This window comes from Vipera ursinii (genome assembly GCF_947247035.1).
Source record: "Vipera ursinii genome assembly, chromosome: 2".
Lineage (NCBI taxonomy): Eukaryota > Metazoa > Chordata > Lepidosauria > Squamata > Viperidae > Vipera > Vipera ursinii.
This window is the reverse complement of record NC_139513.1, coordinates 228,457,091-228,477,158: the sequence shown is the minus strand read 5'-3', so window position 1 is coordinate 228,477,158 and position 20,068 is coordinate 228,457,091. Positions and strand designations below refer to the sequence as shown.

General features: G+C 36.9%; 1 protein-coding gene across 1 annotated transcript in view; it reads left to right on the top strand.

Moving 5' to 3' along the window:
- Nucleotides 1-20,068, top strand: part of PRUNE2 (prune homolog 2 with BCH domain) — a gene marked incomplete at both ends in the record, with an annotated part of 127,073 nt that overhangs the window by 52,191 nt on the left and 54,814 nt on the right. Inside the window, one exon of the mRNA XM_083354623.1 lies at nucleotides 19,662-19,817. Within this exon, the coding sequence (XP_083210749.1) occupies nucleotides 19,662-19,817 (156 nt within the window). The remainder of the gene's footprint in view (nucleotides 1-19,661; nucleotides 19,818-20,068) is intronic.

Here is a 20,068-nt window from a genome sequence, read left to right as displayed (position 1 = left end):
CACATATATTAGTTTCCCCTTTTAAGTTGCATTACTGAAATAAATGAACTTTTGCACAATATTCGAATTTTTTGAGTTTCACCTGTATATGCATAGACTTTCATCTTCTACCTTAAATCTGCCCCTCCTTTCATCTTTTATGAAACACATCCTTTCTTTGAAAATTAAAGTAACTCTTCTATTTCAGTTCAAGTTTTATCAATATTCTAATTTAATTTCCTATATTTCCTGAAGAATGTGAGATTTTTTTTAAAAAAATAGCTAAATGTTAATGTTGACCTTTCATGAATTTATATCTACATTTAGTATTATTCTTTTGATACCTTTTATATTAATAAGTTCCTTTGCAAGCTTTCTTTTTTGTTTAAAGTGCAATTATATTGACATATGGTGATAATGTGATAAATCTTAAGGGTTAGAGGTTGAAGGAACCATGGCTTGTCAATTAGCAATGTAAATGAAACATTCATTATCCAACATGCTGAGAAGTTGATGAAGTGTACAATAATCTGAGCCCATTTTTTTCTGAAATAAGTCATTTTAGACAATAGGATATTTATAAGGATTAAGGACAATGGTTTGGATTTCTTGCTATTTTTATTTTGTTTCAATATTTAGAAGAACATAGTAAATTTTGTAATATTATTACATTTCAGTGTAGCAGAAAAATATTTAAGCACTGAGAAAATTCTTCTCAATCCTGTATAACCTGACTTAATTTAGCTGAATTATCAGTATTAAATACTTAAACTTGCATATGAAAAAGTTCAATAATGCATGAAGAACTATACCTAATTTTGGGATCCACTTTAGGAAAAATTGCAAATAATCCTGGGATATAAATGCATGTGTTTACTATGGTCGTCACTATAATGGAAATTGCAGTCATTTTTTGTTATTTTTTATGATGGCAATTGAAATCAGCCTTTCATGATAATATTTTCATTCATTATTTGACCGTTGAGACTTTTGGCATAATGGGTAATTACTTCCATCAGTATGAATACAGTTAGCATCACCATTCTTAGGCACATGGAAGAATGATATATAATAAAAACATGGAGTTTTACAATCTCTGCAAATGTAGATTTGTTTTTTTAAGAATTCATTTAGTCATTTATTACATTTATTATCAATCATTCATACCACTATTCCTACACTATTTTTCCAAGAAGCTGAGGAATGTGTATGTATTCTTCCCTTTATCAGTGCAAGAATGCCGTTAGGTATGATGGGTTTTGGGATTTTATTATGTTTTTATGTATTTATCTGTTTTGTTGGGCATTATGGTTTAATCTCTTCTTAATTTTTGTACTTTGTATTTTAGTATTTATTGCCCTGTTCACCGCCCTGAGTCCTTCGGGAGAAGGGCGGTATACAAATTAAATTAATAAATAAATAATAAATAAATAAAGCGCACTGAAAAGGAATTTCTTGCCTAGGATTCCTATGGATCCTATCCTGAAATTCAAACCATGCCATCATAGTGGCTTTGTATCCAGAAAAAAAAATAACAACAACAAAAAAGAGCACTGCAATTTCCCAACCTATCATGACCAGGCATTGCATTGATGCAATGCAACTTACAGTACAGTAGTGGCCAAAATTGTGGGAACTATTTTGGGAAAAATGCCACCTTTGGTTAAATTTCCACCATTTTTTTTTCTAATTTCTTTGTAACGCTAGCCTTGTTCACTTAATAATACTATTTTACATCGCTTTTTGGGCAACTAGTCAACTCTTTGCATCATTACTTTAATTTTATTACGTTTTACAAGCTCACTAAATGAAAAAACACAAAAAAACCCAACCAACTTGATAGCGATCACATAACACACTGACAAATGTCATCCTCTCAGCTTCAATACATGACATCAATAACTAAATCCTACTGTGATCTGATTGGCTTATTGCCAAAATAAGATGACACCTGATTGGTTCTCTAAACACTCATCCTCATTGGCTACAATCAGATGAAGGAAAGCTACCTGATATCAACCTAAGCAAGTTGTGCATCCTTGTTCTGGTTTTTTAGCTATAACTTTTCATAGAATACACTACAGATAATTGAACAAACTTTGTTGCATTACATTCTTGATTAAATTATCTTTCCATTGATATATAATTTTATGGTACTATTAAAAAAAGTGGTGTTATTAGCCATCAAACCTCAAAAATACACTTTTCCCAAACGGTTTCCACAATTCTGGCCACTAGTGTATATCCAATACTTTCAAATCTGCTACTGTGTCAGTGGAACTCAATGTATATAAACCCCCAAACACCAACTTGCTTGTTAGACCTTAAGAAGCATACTGTGTAAATTGATGTTTCTCTGGAAAGTTGCAGCCACCCAGTGGCCAGAAAACATAATTTCAAAGCAGATATTCATATCCAGAGATAGTCAAACAATAACCTGAAATGCACAAAGGCATTTCAAATGTTTTCATATGAAACAATACAGTACACCTCATTCTCACACTGGACTAATGTCAATAGTTCATTAATTTAATATTTTCAATATACAGTATCTAATTACTGAACTAATGACATTAATCCAGTGTTTCACATCTGATGGAATTCAATACTTTACATTTTTAAAATTAAAGAGAATTCTTTTTATTGTATGACAGTCTGCAGATAACTTTCCTTCCAAAAGCCCATTATGTTCTTTAAGTTTTATTGTTTAAAATATTTTGTCAAAAGTTGCATCTATTTGTATGAGTTTGAACAGTTTCCATCATTTCTAGAAACTGTAAATGACTAAGAAAGCAAACAAGAATAGAATAGAGCTGAAAGGGACCTTGGAGGTCTTTTAGTCCAGCCCCCCAATTCAAGCAGGAGAACCTATACCAGTGATGGAGAACCTTTCAGAGACCGAGTGCCCAAACTGCAACCTAAAGCCCACTTATGTATCTTCAGGTGCCGGGTGGGCGTGGCCCATTGGGTGGGTGTGGCCAATTGGGTGGACGTGGTCCATTGAGTGGGCATGGCTGTGGTGGTATCGGCAGACTTGGTGGGACTAAAATGTTCAATCAATCAATTCCAACTTTGTGAGATCTTTTTTTTCCCATGAGAAGTTGAAATTGATTGATTGACTGAACCTTTTTTTTTTTTGCACACGGCGGCGGAGGCCTAAAGTGAAAAGGTTTAATAAAACCCAGCTGAAGGCCTAGGACTGTGCGCGTGCCCACAGAAAGCGCTCTGTGTGCCACCTGTGGCACACGTGCCATAGGTCCTATACCATTCCAGACAAGTGACTGTCCAGTTTCTTCTTAAAAACCTCCAGTGACTCCAGAACTTTTGTTGAGATGGACGCCTATGAATAGATGTAGGTCAGGCTAAAGCACAATTGTAATGAATGCGGATTGCATGAAATATTTAGAATTATTAGAGTCTAATATTTAAAAATAATAGAGTTTTCGAATATTAGCCTTGGTTTTTATTTTGAGTGAGTATTACTTGTGTGTGTGTGTGTGTTGTTTGGTGGTTTATCGCACAATATAATTTGCGGAGAGACTGTTTAAGTATTTTGACGTAATGAAAAACATGGCCTTTGTAATGAGGAGGCTCATGGAACTGCACCTCTTTAAAGAGTTACTACATGACTGTTTAGGGACGCGGTGGCTCAGTGGGTTAGGATGCTGAGCTTGTCGATCAGTAGGTCGGCAGTTTGGCGGGTCGAATCCCGAGTGCCGCGTAACAGAGTGAGCGCCTGTTACTCGTCCCAGCTTCTGCCAACCTAGCAGTTCGAAAGCACGTAAAAATGCAAGTAGAAAACTAGGGACCACTACGGTGGGAAGGTAACAGCGTTCCGTGCGCCTTTGGTGTCCAGTGATGCCGGCCACATGACCACGGAGACGTCCTCGGACAAGCGCTGGCTCTTCGGCTTTGAAACGGAGATGAGCACCGGTCCCTAGAGTCGGAAACGACTAGCACGCATGTGCGAGGGAACCTTTACCTTTTACATGACTGTTTATTTATTAGCTGACAATCCTTACCACTGCATATTGATACCAGAGCCAAAGAAATAAAGAGAGGTTCACTTGCAATCAGCTGTATCCCCTCTACAGTGCTTATCCATCTGTTTCTTTGCTGCTCATACAACTCACTGATGACTGCTGGTGAGTTTTCCCAGCACTCCTTTTCTGTTTCCGGCAGCTGAGTACATGTTCTCATCCCATTCCTCCAGTTTAGGCATAGTTTTTGGGGTTGCCAATCTGGCAGAAAGAAAGAAAGAAAGAAAGAAAGAAAGAAAGAAAGAAAGAAAGAAAGAAAGAAAGAAAGAAAGAAAGAAAGAAAGAAAGAAAGAAAGAAAGAAAAGAACCTTGTGGCATTTATTTGTAGGTTGAACCAAAGGATTATAAATAATTGAGGTATGTTTGCTGGGATTAGATGTAAAAGTCTTGTAAACTAAAAGAAAAAAAAGTTTGGCGGGTCGAATCCCGAGTGCCGCATAGCAGAGTGAGCACCTGTTACTCGTCCCAGCTTCTGCCAACCTAGCAGTTCGAAAGCACGTAAAAATGCAAGTAGAAAAATAGGGACCACTACGGTGGGAAGGTAACAGCATTCCGTGCGCCTTTGGCGTCTAGTCATGCCAGCCACATGACCACGGAGACATCCTCGGACAAGCGCTGGCTCTTCGGCTTTGAAACGGAGATGAGCACTGGCCCCTAGAGTCGGAAATGACTAGCACGCACGTGCGGGGGAACCTTTATCTTTACCTTTATTGAAAAAGTACTATTATGCTGTAATAGCTGCTATTAAAATCCATTGGCAATCTCGATGGCTTGTTTGAGTTTGATGCATCATTTGCTGTGGAAGGTTTTTTTTTCTTTAAAGGTTTTAGGAAAATGTTACTTAGTTTTCAGAATATGTTAGTAATAGAGTACTACTCATTATGTATCTGAGATCAAAACTTACGTATTTCTCATAGGTGAGCTGGTGACTTATACATTTAAATATTATACCCTTGAATGCCTGGTTTTGGTATCTTCTGCTTTGATTATACTTGGATGCCTCTTTACATCTTCCATCTTCACTACATTTAGCAAACATATTTCTTGTCTAACAAACTGCATAGACTGTTCTCTTAAAATGAAAGTAGTAGAAAGGAAAAGGATATGTAAAATCGAGACAAGCAACTTAATTATATTAAGGGGAATTATGTTTCATATAGAGCAAGGCTGGGCTTCAGTTAATCCATTTAATTTGATATTGCTTCTTCTGTCTAGCTTCCTTCCTTCTCAGTGGCTCTGGGTTGTTTGAAGTAGAAAGGGAACTTTCTGACTTCAGCATTTAATTCTAGAATTAAAAAAACAAGATTGCCCTAGTAGAGTACAGATAGTTCAACACCGCCATCTGGTGGCTGTAATTGTTAGGAAATACAGATCTTTTTTCAATAGTACACATATAGGTACTGTAAGTCCTCCATTTACGATCACAACTACTGAGCTCTACATTTATTTTGCTAAGTGAAACAGATGTTAAGTGAGTTTTGCCTTATTTTATGATTTTTCTTGCCACTGTTGCTAAATGAATTATTGCAACTGTTTAGTTAGTAGAAAGGTGGTTAAGTGAATCTGGCTTCCCCATCGACTTTGCTTGCCAGGAGGTCACAAAAGCTCATCACATGACCCCAGGTCACTGCAACCGTCATAAATATGAACTAGTTGCCAAGATATCTGAATTTTGATCACCTAAACCAGGAGTAGGCAACCTTGGCTCCTTTATGACTCGTGGACTTCAACTCCCAGAATTCCTGAGTCATAAAAGAGCCAAGGTTGCCTACCCCTGACCTAAACCTTGAAGATGCTGCAATGGTCATGTGTGTGTGAAACGGTCATAAGTCACTTTTTCCAGTGCTGTTGTAACTTTGAACAGTCACTAAATTGAACTATTGTAAGTTGAGGATGTGTATCTGTACTGTACACACACTTGTGTTATTTCCTTTCAGGGTTGGCAGCGTTAGGCAAAGTACACTAATGAAACACAGAAAGACAGAAAAGGAATAATAAAATGTTAATTGTCAATATTAGGCAATGAGGGCAATATTAATTGACTTTAATTACTGACGTTATTATTACAATCTTAGTTTCAAGTCAGTATATTCTACATTGAGGAAGAAAAGATACAAAGTGAGGTTGTTGGTTATTTAATTAGATGCCAAGGGCTTTCTTCCATATTATTATTTTGTTTACCCTAATACTGAGAATGTCCAACTGAAAATTGCTGCAGAAGAACAATTCTAAAATAAGATTATGGTCTGGCAGGGTAAAAGCAAGAATGGACATACTTTTTCATATCTCTGACATTTTCCAGGGTTTTAGAGAAAATCTCTCCTACTGGACAATAGAAGGGAGTTAATTTATAGCAAGTCTGAAATGTTATGGAGGTATACCCTCAACTCGTTCTGCCTTGCTGAAAGATTTATTATTATTTCTTCCCCCTTAGAGATTTTTCAACGTCCAAATTCCCAATTTTGCATTCAAATACTGCAGTTCTGTCCCCAACAGAGTGGAAAATTGAACAGTACTGTGTTCTGGGGGATCTTTTAAGATTCACATATGAAAATAATTTTTATTATGGTCACTGATGAAAATTCTATAGATAGACCAATAATTAAAACAATGTAACTGTCTCTGTTTCAAATAAAATAAGTCAGTAGAAATTTAGAGCTAAGTTATTAAGACAATCACAGCATGTTAAGTTTTGAAAACAATGTAATAAAATTTAGTCCCATTCAAGGAAACAAAATTGTACAAAATAAATGTTTGGCTATTTGGCCAGCTAGGGAATTATAATGTGCGTCTTTACAACTTGATAAGGCACATTATGAGAAGACATGACAGCTATGAATCTGAGTTTTTCCCACTCTGTCCAATGAAACAATGTTAGCTTGAAGATGGGAAAACACTGAAGTGTGTTAATGTCTTCAAAGTTTGGGGAAGGTTTGTTAAGGAATTTGTTGTGCTGGGTCTCCTTGTGCTACCAAAGAGTTGCACAGACAAGGAAGGGTACTGAGAGCAGCAAGAGTCACACAAGAGTACACTGAGTTGTAAAAGCAAAAAAGTAGTTTACTTTTGAGGTGGTGTAAAAACAAAAATGCACAGTCAAAAATAAACAGTCCAGGTCATACACAATAGCAACAGTCCAAGGAGTAATCCAAAATACAAAGTCTTCTTACCAGTCCAGAGGTCAATACACAGTTCAGGTTTACAACAGTAGTAAACCAACAGCAGAGCAAAAACAGTAATAGTAGAGAGCAGTGAATTCAGAGAGAGAAAGAAGCTACGTTCCTAGCTCCCTCTTATGGCCATGAGAACACTTACACACCCATTGGCCAATTAACATCTTAAAGACATAACATCTTGGTTAATATATTTTCAACCCAACATTGTAGGCTAACACCATATGCCTAACACGGTTATTTGATTTAAGTATCTTTACAGACAAAAGGAGGCCATAGCTACTCATAGTTATTCCTGGTTAGGGCAGTTGGATTAATTTGTGCTTCTAGTTTTTTAGTATATTGCATAAGCTCAATAATTGCTCAACTGTAACCCATTATTAGAATAGCTTCTTTTTAAAATCCCTCCTTATGCTAAATCAGAGGTGGGCAACTATGGCCCCTTTATGACCTGTGGACTTCAACTTCCAGAAATCCTGAGCCAGGCTGGCTGAGGAATTCTGGGACTTGAAGTCCACAGCTCATGAATGAGTCATAGTTGCCCATTCCTGTGCTAAGTCAGAAACAACACAACACAGGTTTTAGCACCATAGCAACACTCTAGATTTATGTTATAGTATTAATATATGCAGTTGCACTGGCTTCTATGCTGAAGTAATTATTTCCTGTGCTAAAAAATGGTAGGGCTGATATGCAAAGCAATTATGAAATAGAATCAGTGGGAGTTCAACATCCTTAACTTTAGTTGGTGCATACATCCTTGTGAATGTATTAGTGCAAGATATGTCATGTTACTAAACCCAAGAATTTTAATCCAGTTTAGTTCTGGTGAATATATTAATATTTTATATTCTGGGTCTTGATTGCTGGTAAAAGGACTAGGATTGGGAAGCAACATGTAAATTGCTGAGTTCATAAATTATAATCTTCCTTGTAAAAGGATAACTTTGACTATTACCATATTTTCCGGCATATAAGATGACTTTTTAACCCATGAAAATCTTCTCAAAAGTTGGGGGGGTCGTCTTATACGCCCAGTCGTCTTATACGCCAAAAAAAAAACATAAATCAATCGAGCGTCCCCGTTCTTGCAAAGCAACTTCAAGCCTCCTTAGTCCAGTCCCCCCTCCAACATGACTCTCCCTTCCCACCCCCAAGAGCCTCTAAGCCCCTTCCCCTCCCCCTTGCAAACACCAGACCCCGGGAGCGGCAGGAAGCCCCTCCCCCTCACCCAAGCGGCATCTGAGCATAAGCAGAGTGCACCCTGCTACCCGCTATCTCTCCCGGCAGTCTGGACAGCGGTATTTGGTAGCCTGGTGCCCCTCTTGCCCGCAGACCACGCAGCGGCCCTTGCCAGCCGGCCTCGGCATGGCCGCCCCAAGCCCGGCTCTCCAGCGCGTTTTCCGGGCCCGCCTGGCTGACTGCCTCCTGTGCGGGGCTTGGCTCCAGACGCGTGGCTGCTCCGTCTGTAAATGTGCTCTCAAAGCCGGATTGCACTCAGCTGCAGGCTGCCGAAAGGCGGGGACTCGGAGTTCAGACTCGGACTGCGGCTTCTGGCGTGCCGTTTGCAGAGTCTGGCCTGGAAGAGCGCATTGTGTGAACGCAGCTCTTGTGTTTATTCCAAAGGGCGGGTGGAAGGAAAAGCCCCTTTGGGCTTCAAAAGGGAGGCTTTGCACCATCTGCATCAGACGGGGCTGAATCGGGCTTGTGTCGGACACTTGGCAACTGGCATGTAAGTATTTTCCGGCGTATAAGACGAAAAATCTTGAAAATCTTCTCAAAAGTCGGGGGTCGTCTTATATGCCGGAAAATACGGTAGCTGTCCTCAAGAAATGCATTCTTTTCCCTTCTCCTCTGAGTTTCATATGTTTTCTTTCTAATTAACATTCAACATTCCCTAGCTTTTCAAATGCTTAATGCTCCTAAAATATTCAGTCCTCATCAAGCTCTTTGATCTTTTTAACCAAATCACATTTCTTTTAGACTTTCGCAAATCTCAAAATTTGGCAGACTGAATAGCTGCCTCCGTTAGCTTCATATTTCCCATTGATTGTCCCTGCGTGTGATAGATTCTATACTTAGACTTTTAAAATTAAAAAAAAATATTGACTGATTAAGCAATTAGAGATGTCTGTCCTACTTGCTGTATTCCAGGGAAAATACTATATGTGTTTACAGCTGGTGAATGTCCAACAACAGCTATTGAACATTTTGCATAGGATGGACATCTGGATTTTTTTTCATTGTTGGTAGGATAATGACTCTTACCATTTCCTCTGAAGGAACTGACTGTTTAATAAATGAGTTGCTAAAGGCATCTTCTAATTCACATAACCATGAGTATTTACTAGCGTCTTTAGCAAAACAGCAGCAGAATTACAAAGAATGATTAGAATACTTGTTTTATGTTTTACCAATGTATTTTAAAATTCTTGATATAAAATAATTGTTTCGATTTCACTTTGTAATATATATCTATGTAAAAACATTTAAATGAGTAAAATAAATAGATTCAGTTAGTGACAAAATATTTCTGTGAAAACTGAATTGTTTTCTCGGGAAATGACAACAGGACTGTTTTTTCACTTTTCAAGAGGATTTAATGGAGAAAGTATATTTTTTACCCTTGTTTTCAAACTCTGTTTCCTTGATATTCTCATCCAACGATATTACTGTACTAACAGCCTGTTATTATAAGGTATGCCTTTATGGCAATATTTTGGTTTTATGTTTGTTCTGCATTATGCCTATGGTAATGACATCTTGATGCTTTCTGGATGAGTGTAACAGTTTGAAATGCTCAAAAAGGAAAGGAATTAGCACTTCGGTTTCTGTGAAATGAAAGGGAAATTGTTAATTTAGCTAATTTGTGAATAAACCTTTCACAAAGGAAAACCTGAACTTTAAGAAAGAAAAATAGCTTGCCCAAGAAACCTAGGCACCTGGGGCTGAAGAGGATAGAGCAGGGGTCTTAAAACTTGGCCCTTTTATAAGTCATAAAAAGGCCAAATTTGAAGAACTCTGGTACAGATTATAAAAAAGACTCTGAAGGAAGAATATTTCAGAAACAAGGTTGGAAGGGACAGATTTTAATCTAAGAGAGCTGAACAGGAAGATTTACAATCAAGCTATTCTCCAAAGCGCCCGCAGGCAGGACAAGAAGCAACGGATGGAAACTAGTCAAGGAGAGAAGCAACCTAGAACTAAGGAGAAACTTCCTGACAGTTAGAACAATTAACCAGTGGAACAACCTGACTCCAGAAGCTGTGAATGCTCCAACACTGGAGGTTTTTAAGAAGAGACTGGACAGCCATTTGTCTGAAATGGTATAGGGTTTCCTGCCTGTGCAGGGGTTTGGACTAGATGACCTCCAAAGTCCCTTCCAACTACTTCTTCTTCTTCTTCTTCTTCTTCTTCTTCTTCTTCTTCTTCTTCTTCTTCTTCTTCTTCTTCTTCTTCTTCTTCTTCTTCTTCTTCTTCTTCTTCCCTCCTCCTCCTCCTCCTTATTATTATTATTATTATTATTATTATTATTATTATTATTATTATTATTAATGCTTTAGGTGCAGTAACCCTAGGTTTTCATATGTTCTGAATTCCAATTATGCATGGGAAAAAAGTGGTTAGAAAACTTTATGTCTAGGCTGTCTAGGGAGAAAAATGTGTCCTTTCTGCACTTCCCTTTGGTAGTTAGTAACTTTATTCTGCTTGTGATGTCCATTCATATGAAAGATATAAAAGTTTTTCAATACTGACATATTAAAAGTAAAATTTTCAGTCATAACATTTGGAAAATATCTGAATATTTTTTTATTATCATCTCTTTTTTTTTAGTTTGGGAGCTTTTTCCAGCCCAAAAAGTATTCTATATGCAATGCTTTATAAACAATGTCTTCTCTGAGTAAATATTTGATAAAATATAACATGACCCTCCCTGTACTGGAAAAAGGCTAGTAATACCAAGGGTAACAACAGTAGAGAAAATCAAAAGTTAAAAATCAAAACAGGAGTAAGCTTTTAAACTATATTTATTGATCCCTACAGTAAAGTTTTTTTTTAAAAAAATTAAGCTTTGTGAGCAAATAAACTTGCATTTAAGAACAGTTATTCAGAGCTGTAAAAAAATCAGGGATAAAAAAATGTAGGTATTAATATACAGATTCATACTTAGATATGAGTCAAACTACATAAGGAATATAAAATGAAGGATTCACTAAGTAAGAACAATAAAAAGCCCCAATAAAATTTTCAATTATTTGTGACTAATAGTTTTTAGTTTAAAACAATAACAACAAAAAGACCTCTACGATTTTGAGCTAATGTCTCATCTTTTTCAGATCAGTAGTGGTTAAACCAATAGTTAATGATGTTCATCGTGTAATTTGAGTGTCGAGTTTGTTTATGGTAGACCAACTTTATCCATACTCCAAACAAATTATCTCTTATAATCACCAGCCTGAAGATAAATCTGTAAATGTTTTTCTGATGATAGTGCTGTGGTTGGCAGGTGTTAAAAGTGCCTCCCAGGGACAAAGATTGAAGATGGGCTTGTTCCCACAAATCCTTTAGGCGATGATGTTTAGCTTTCTAGTCTGTCATCTGCGAAGGAGCCTCACATGGTGCCCTACTAATGAAATATAATGGGCAGAGGTCACATATCTTTATGAAAAAGAACCAAAGCTACTGAGTGATGAATGGACTCTGTGGGTTGTAACAGATTTATATGTTGTTGCCGATTGCTATTTTTGCCAGAAGAACTTTTTCTAAGCATGTGGATATTTGAATATCGTATGCATATCCACTTAGAAAGTTTTCCCTCTGACTGCTGCATTTATGTGTGTGGCAAAAAGGCAAGATGGCAAATGGAGAGTAGGGATACAAGCTCCACATATATCTTGAACGTATGTGGGAACCAATGCACATACAAAAAGGGTAGGACTTGCATTGTTGCGATCTTTTCTTTTGACTCTCCCCTGCAGACTTTGATGCCAAAGGATTTAGGTGCAATTTCTATCCAGTCTCTGCAAATAGAACTATCTCCCTGAGAAAGGAGTCAGCCTCATTGGCTGGAGTGCATCAAAATAGAGGCACCTGTTTTCTACGGGCTTTCCCACACATGGCCTGCCTGGTTTTTCCTCCAAAGGAAAAAAAGGCAATGTTCTCATTTAAAATGATGAGAGAGATATGCTTCGAATATGTCAAAGACTAGCAGCATAGCCTAGCCTTGCCCCTTTGACATCATCTCTCCTTTCAGGAATTTCAAATCTGACTGTATCAGGAAAAAAAAATAGCTGGAGCGGTTTGTGGAGAAGCAGGAGGAGATGAATCTGATATGGATTTCACTCTTTGAAATTGGAATTTGTAATCCAAACATGGAATAAAAACTTATCTGGGATTCTGTCTCAGAAGTTATATGAATATATTCAATATACACAGAGAATTAGCTTTATTCTACTGCTGAAACAATTTACCCATCAGCACAATTGTGTAAATGCAAACTTGCAGAATGGCAAGATGTAAAAGGTAAAGGTAAAGGTTCCCCCGCACATGCGTGCTAGTCGTTTCTGACTCTAGGGGCCGGTGCTCATCTCCGTTTCAAAGCTGAAGAGCCAGCGCTTGTCCGAGGACGTCTCCGTGGTCATGTGGCCGGCATGACTAGACTAATTGTATCCATAGTAAAGTGCATTTGACAATATGCATGTGAAGGACATTAGCGGTGTCTTCAAATTGTTTTCTAAAGATTCTAACTTTATCATTTTGGAATACTCAATTGTTTGCTGAGCCATGATTCAAGACCTTTAACAAATCTTTAATCTGTGGGAAGAAACTTAATGCATCAGATACTGCTGAACATTACTGAGTCTTTTAAAAAAGTTGTTATCAGTTCATTTGCTGTAGCAGTACTGCTGTGCTGAGAGACAGTTCAATAAATCAACTCAAGCTTGATGGATTCCATAGTCTATTGCAATGAGTGCATGGAACATGCAAGGAATCTCTTAGCCTTCCCTCTTTGAGAAAAGGATATGCAAAAGAGCCTGGATGGATGAATGGTTGATTAATTTTCCTAGAGATTTTCTTGACAGCAAGAAATACATTTCTTTATTACCATGTTTGCATGACAGCGATACAGCATGGGTGATGGTACAAATTTGTGCTTCTTAGATTGTAAGCCGCCCTGAGTCTTCGGAGAAGGGCGGGATATAAATGGGATTAAAAAAAATTACTGAATACAAATTTGCTCTTGGGACAGTCTTACTAATAGACAGCTCCTGGACATAACTGCCCTGGTCCTTTTTCTGCATAGTTTAGTACTTTATTACTTGCCGCCTGGCCATGGTAGTTTTGTCAAACAGCACATTTTTCTTGGTATCTTAAGTATAAGAACAGATTGTGGAAGGGTATACTATGGATCTGATTAGCTTTTCAAGAAAAGGGCTTTAAGTGTAAAGCAAAAATTTTTTATAGAAGTTTCATACTTAAGGAACTTTTGTACTTTAAGTTCCAAAATAAGAAGAAGGAAACAAGACATTGAATAGCAAAAGATCACTAGGGAAAACTATCCTTTTTGCTTATTCATAAATAATTTGGGGTTAAGATGAGCACTGCATTGACTTCTGGCCTCACATTACCTAGAATAGTTAAAAAGGGGCAGTGAAGAATTTATACTAAAGACAGTAAAGTTAAAAAGGGAAATGTGGCATAAAATGATGAATGTTGTGTCAAAAACCCCTTAATGTGCATATGGTTCGAGTTGATACAATTGACCAGGAAAGAATTCTAAGTCTAGTAGTTAATAGCCTGATGAAAACAAACTTCTGCTATTAAGAAACAGACATATAATGGATAATTTTTTAAAAAAATAGAAGTATGTATGTATTTACTTAATTTATTTTAAAGTTTTATATGATTGTTCATCTTATCTATGTACTACTGAAGCTCTTGTTGTGTTGCCAAAAAAGCCAACACAGTGCTAGGCTGCATTAACAGAGGGATAGAATCAAGATTGCGTGAAGTACTAATACCACTTTACAATGCCTTGGTAAGGCCACACCTGGAATACTGCATCCAGTTTTGGTCACCACGATGTAAAAAAGATGTCGAGACTCTAGAAAGAGTACAAAGAAGAGCAACAAAGATGATTGGGGGACTGGAGGCTAAAACATATAGGGAACGGTTGCTGGAATTGGGTATGTGTAGTTTAATGAAGAGAAGGGTGAGGGGTGACATGATAGCATTGTTCCAATATCTCAGGGGCTGCCACAAAGAAGAGGGAGCCAAGCTATTCTCCAAAGCACCTGAAAGCAGGACAAGAAGCAACGGATGGAAACTAGTCAAGGAGAGAAGCAACCTAGAACTAAGGAGAAACTTCCTGACAGTTAGAACAATTAACCAGTGGAACAACCTGCCTCCAGAAGTGGTGAATGCTCCAACACTGGAAGTTTTTAAGAAGAGACTGGCCAGCCATTTGTCTGAAATGGTATAGGGTTTCCTGCCTGAGCAGGGGGTTGGACTAGATGACCTCCAAGGTCCCTTCCAACTTATTATTATTATCTATTTGTCTGCTTGTACCCCCAAGTTAGACTAAATGATACATTATACTGCAACAATTTTTGCATTGAGGTACCTAAAATCTGCTAACATAAAGAATGTGTAAAAATCTGGGTTCCATTAATCCTGTGCAACTGAAATTTCTACGATGTTCGGGCCAGTTTTAATTGCAAAATGAATGGCCACTGCATCATCTCCATGGTGACATGATCATGATCTCCAATGCTCCCTACCAGCTTCCCACAAGTAAAGTCAATGGGGGAAGTTGGTAGAAAGTCAGAAGTTGTTTTTTCCACTACTCTTTTGCTCATTCATGGTCATTCTGTGTATCTTTTTAGGTAAATAATTGATATTATTCAACTTCATTTGCCACTACAATTATTTTTTTATTTATAATATATACTCTTCATATATATGATCTTGGGACTTTCTAGCATTGGATTAAAAAAAATATATGGTCATCCTAAAATTTAAAGTTCATTCTGGTCACATCAGACCACACTACCTTTCTTTCAAAGGATGACCCAACTGGACACAAGGTTGTCTAGTACAATATTAACCTTGAATGGCCAACAACAATCAATTCCTATAGACACATAAAAAATATAGCAATAATTCTACAGAATTAAAGCCGCACATCAATCTAGCTGCCATAGCACTTCCATACCAAAGCTCAGTGCATGGAAGAACAGCTAAGACTACGCAGCCTACTAGTGGGATCCTGCAGATTATAGGTTGGAGGCTGTTCCACAAAGCAGGCACTGCTATGAAGAAGACCCATTTCCTGAATGTCCCATCCAATGATATTGTTTGATGGGAATGCTAAAATGTGCCTCTCTTGTTTGATCTGTTGGCATAAGCAAATACCTTTAGAGAGAGTTGGCTCTTCAAATAACTGGATCTCATACCATTCAGGGCTTTAAAGGTGATAATCAGCACTCTGAATTTTACCCAGAAGGAACCAGGCAGTCACTGCAGCTCACCCAATACTGTAACGTGGGCAGGCTATGGGCACTCATAACTGCCCGCACCACTCCATTCTGGACTACTTAAAGTTTCTGGGTGGTCTTCAAGGACAGACCCATATAGAGTTATGCATCTCCGTGTTAATATAACATTTATACAAATCTACGGGTTGTAGAATATTAGATGTAATTCTGACCTGTGCTGTCAAAAAAAGAATTAAAAGGGCAACCGAAATGAACAAGGACTGAAACAATATTGATATAAAGAAAAGTTATGTTTGAGGGCTTTTTAGTTAGGATAAAAACAACAAATAAATATGGTGGGACAGGGTATGGAGAATGATTGGAATATATAAAATTATGCAATGTATGAAAAAAGTGGCTAAAATTGGCTTAACTAATGAAATATAAAAATGTCAGATAAAAATGTAAGAAAAAGGAAGTAGTTCACAAAGTACACAATGGAGTTCATTATATTGTGTAGGATGGCTTCAACAGGACAGGAGATAAATGAATGGAGAATAATGAGTATTTCCAGCATCATTGGAATTACTGTATCTTGGGAATAAAATTAGGACTATATGAAAAAAGAAATGCCAGATGTTCAAGTTGGCTTTAGAAAAGGCTGAGGAACATGACATGTTATTACTGAAGCACACTGTATAATTGAGAAAGCCAACGAATGCCAAAAAGAAATCAGTATACAATTATCTAATTACAGAAAAGCCTTTATTGGATCAATCATATCATGTCGTGTTGTGGAATTGGGAAAAATGGGATTCCCAGAACATCCTCATATGAAAAGTTTGCACAGGTCAGAAAGCCATAGTACACACAGCACCATGAAAATCTTGGAAAGATATTCAGACCCTGAAATGTGTTTGTAACAGAGCAGAATACTGCGATAGTGTATTTCTATGACACTCTATGGAAGCAACAGTTGGAGTTCAAAGAAGTAGGAAAGAGAGTATTTAGGATGTTGGTGTTCTAGAAGACCTCCAAAAGTACCATGGGAAATAAATTAACCCAGAACTTTCACTCCAGGCTGAAATGACAGTGCCCAAATGATCCTTCAGACACATTATGTGAAAGTCTAGTTTCTGGAGAAAGCTCTAAGTCTGGGAAAGATGGAAGGAAAGAGAAGAGGACAATCGGCAACAAGGTGGATAGACTCAGCTACAGTGGTGATGGGTGCCCTGTTGAAAGCACTGAAGGGATAGGTTAGGGTTAGGGACAGATTGTCATGTAGAAAATCTAAGAGTCAAACTGACTTGATGGTACACAATCACCCAATAAATCCTAATCTATGTAAATAAGAAGGTGAGCCTTTCTTCCAATACGAGGGCACATAATCATTATCATTGGAATAGACCAGGGGTATCCACCTTGGTAAGACTTGTGGACTTTAACTTTCGGAATTGGATAAAACGTCCAAAAATAAAGGATTATATTTGTAGCTCAGGGTTGAAATGAGGGATCCTTGATGCTCTCTGAGCTTGGTTATTTTTTGTAGATTTTTCATTACCTAAACTAAGTAACATCTTCAGTGCTGATGATGAGCACTGATGATGTTACCTAGTTTGGGTAATGAAACATCTGCAAGAAAACAACCAAGCTCAAAGAGCACCAAGGACCCCTAAGTTGAAAAATATCTTGGAAATAGAAAATGGCTAATGATTTTTGTACTGTAACTAAGAAAATTGCATGATTGTGTCCATTTAGTCATCAGGAACCAAGCTTAAACTGAGGGTATTTTTGTCTTCACTTTACTTCACAATTACGTTGCCTTAAGTGGTTGCAAAAAAGAAAAGAAAAGAGGACCATGGTTTCAGCAACTATAGGAATCTAGTTAAAATAGGCATCCAATGAGAATGCACAGACAGAACTTTTTAGAAAGAAAACCAAAATAAGAAGAAGGGAGTCTAGGAGGATAGGTAGCAACTTCCTTTTGTTTTCCCTACAAACAAATCAGTATTATTAGCTGAAAATCTTTATCAAAAAATCATCCATGTCTGGGTTCAGGAGGGGATTTGCAGTAATTAGCACACATTTTTCAACAAACAGCACACAGGCTGTTGGCATGGCATGTGTGCAAAAACACTGGTGTTTACCCTATTATATTGCAATTTAAAGATGTCATAAAGTTTGCCCATGAGTTCATAAAACAGAAAAGAGCAACCTGAAGTATTGGCCAGGAGCTATGAACAGTCTGTTCACTTCTCTGCTACTGAGCAGAGTTGAATTTATCCCAGCTTGAAAATCATTGGGGTTCATGACATAATTGTCAATGTGAGAGAAACGCAGGGTAATGAGGAAAGAAATATATTCCTCATTTATACTTTGCGATAGTTGGATATTTTTAGCAAATGAGCTGTCAGCAGAAAGGCTTCATTAGACTCATCAGGATATCTGGCCATGAATAACAAATCCCAAACTGTACTGACAGTTTCTTTGAGCCAAAATGATGGAGCACCTCTGACAAAAGCCATATTGTGCTCCCCAGGCAAGAAGTGTGAAGAACAAAAAAGACATCTTATTTTTTAATTTGGGCAGGTTAATATTGACACAGTTAGTTTCTCCAGAGAGTCTGATGTATGAACAATGAACATTTACACAGGGTTCACTTGAGTAATCAACCTTCAGATGCCATCAATCAGAAAGTATTCTAACTATTTAGAAGGACAAAAACAAAACAAATTTCATTTCAGTTCTGTGCTTAAAATGGTGTTATTTCTAATTATGCATGTTTACCACAGCTTTCTCTCACAAAAAGAAATGTGACAATATATTTGACTGTATGTATATATTCTTCTTGCACCTCTATATCTTTCTATGTTGCACTTGAATTGCAAGTTAGCAGGATTTTTTCTGTCTTTTAAATAAGTGCTTTAAACATGTTCAGGTTTTTACAGGATAAAATAACACAAAATGGAAATTACCATATTGTTTTTGAGCATGTTAAGGGACTTATTCTTATGAAAATAATGGCAGCACAAGATTGAGTTTCACACAGAAAAGAATGAAAACAGCCAGTATTTTTTTAAAGTAAGACTTAGTTAGGTGCTATTTGTCTAAATAGTTTAGGACCGGCAAAGCCAAATGAAAGCATTTACGATTCAAAGAATTGAAGTAGATTTGTAGAAATGCGACTGTAATGTATTACAGATTTAGGTTCCAATATGTGGGTGAATGATTCAAAATTTAGTCTGGATTTTTACTGTAGCTCAGTTTTAAGACATCATCCAATTGCTATTTGACTTCTAGATTTGAAAGATGTTGAATTATAATATGGAAAATGGTGGAAATATGAAGCATGAAATGTGAATGGCTATACTTAGCTTATTTAATGTTGTATCTAGTGAAAACAGTATATTGAACAAAGGGCTCTTGCATATTAGATTGCTTGAATATAAGTATTTATTTATTGGCTTATCTCTGCCTCAACTCTTGGAGGTTTATAGCTAATACAAGTAGTCCTTGACTTCAAACCACAAATGAGCGCAACATTTCTGTTGCATCATCAGATGATGTTACCTAGTTTGGTAATGAAATGTCTCCAAGAAAATACCAAGCTCAGAGACCACAAGAGATGCCACTTTCAATAACTGTAGTACACATATATGGGAAAAATACTTTTTTAGTATTTTTCATGAAAGCATAAATATATTAGTACAAAAGCACTTTATTAGAGTGTATCTTAACAATTGTAAGCAATTTTATATACCTGTCGTTTCTTATCTGATGCCCTAGGCTATAACTATGTTAATTTTAACTCACAGCTCTCATTGAACTCAGTGGAATTTACTTTTGATTAGATATAGAGAGAGTTGCATTGTAAGAATATCCCAAAACAGATCCATTCCTCCCTGCATTGTCCATTATTGGTTTAACTTTCCAGTTAGCTGCTGATGTTAATTCAACTGATTTCTTAAATAAATAGTTGATTTGTCATATTTCAGGATTATCTGTTTCACAGAAATATCAATGAAGACCTGAAAGCATTTGTAGATAAATATGGTTTTGATGTCCTTGTCATTTCGGCCAGCTACTTATTAGAAGGACAAGAAAAAAAGCAAATAGCAGTTTATTCAGAAAACATGGAGCTAGGAAATCAGGTATGTATTTTGGAAAAGAGAATGAAATAATATAAAAACTGGCATTGTCATAAAGGAAGCAATATTAGATCATATTTTGCCATTACTTTTTAAAAATAATACAGGATAAGAATAGAACAATAACTTCTACAATGATCTGAGAACAATATCACATCATTAGATGGTTAAATGATAGGAAAATTAGGGAAGAAAAAGCAATTGTAAATTTTTAAAACTGAGCTCCCTTTTCACAGTCTTAGGTTTTTATATTT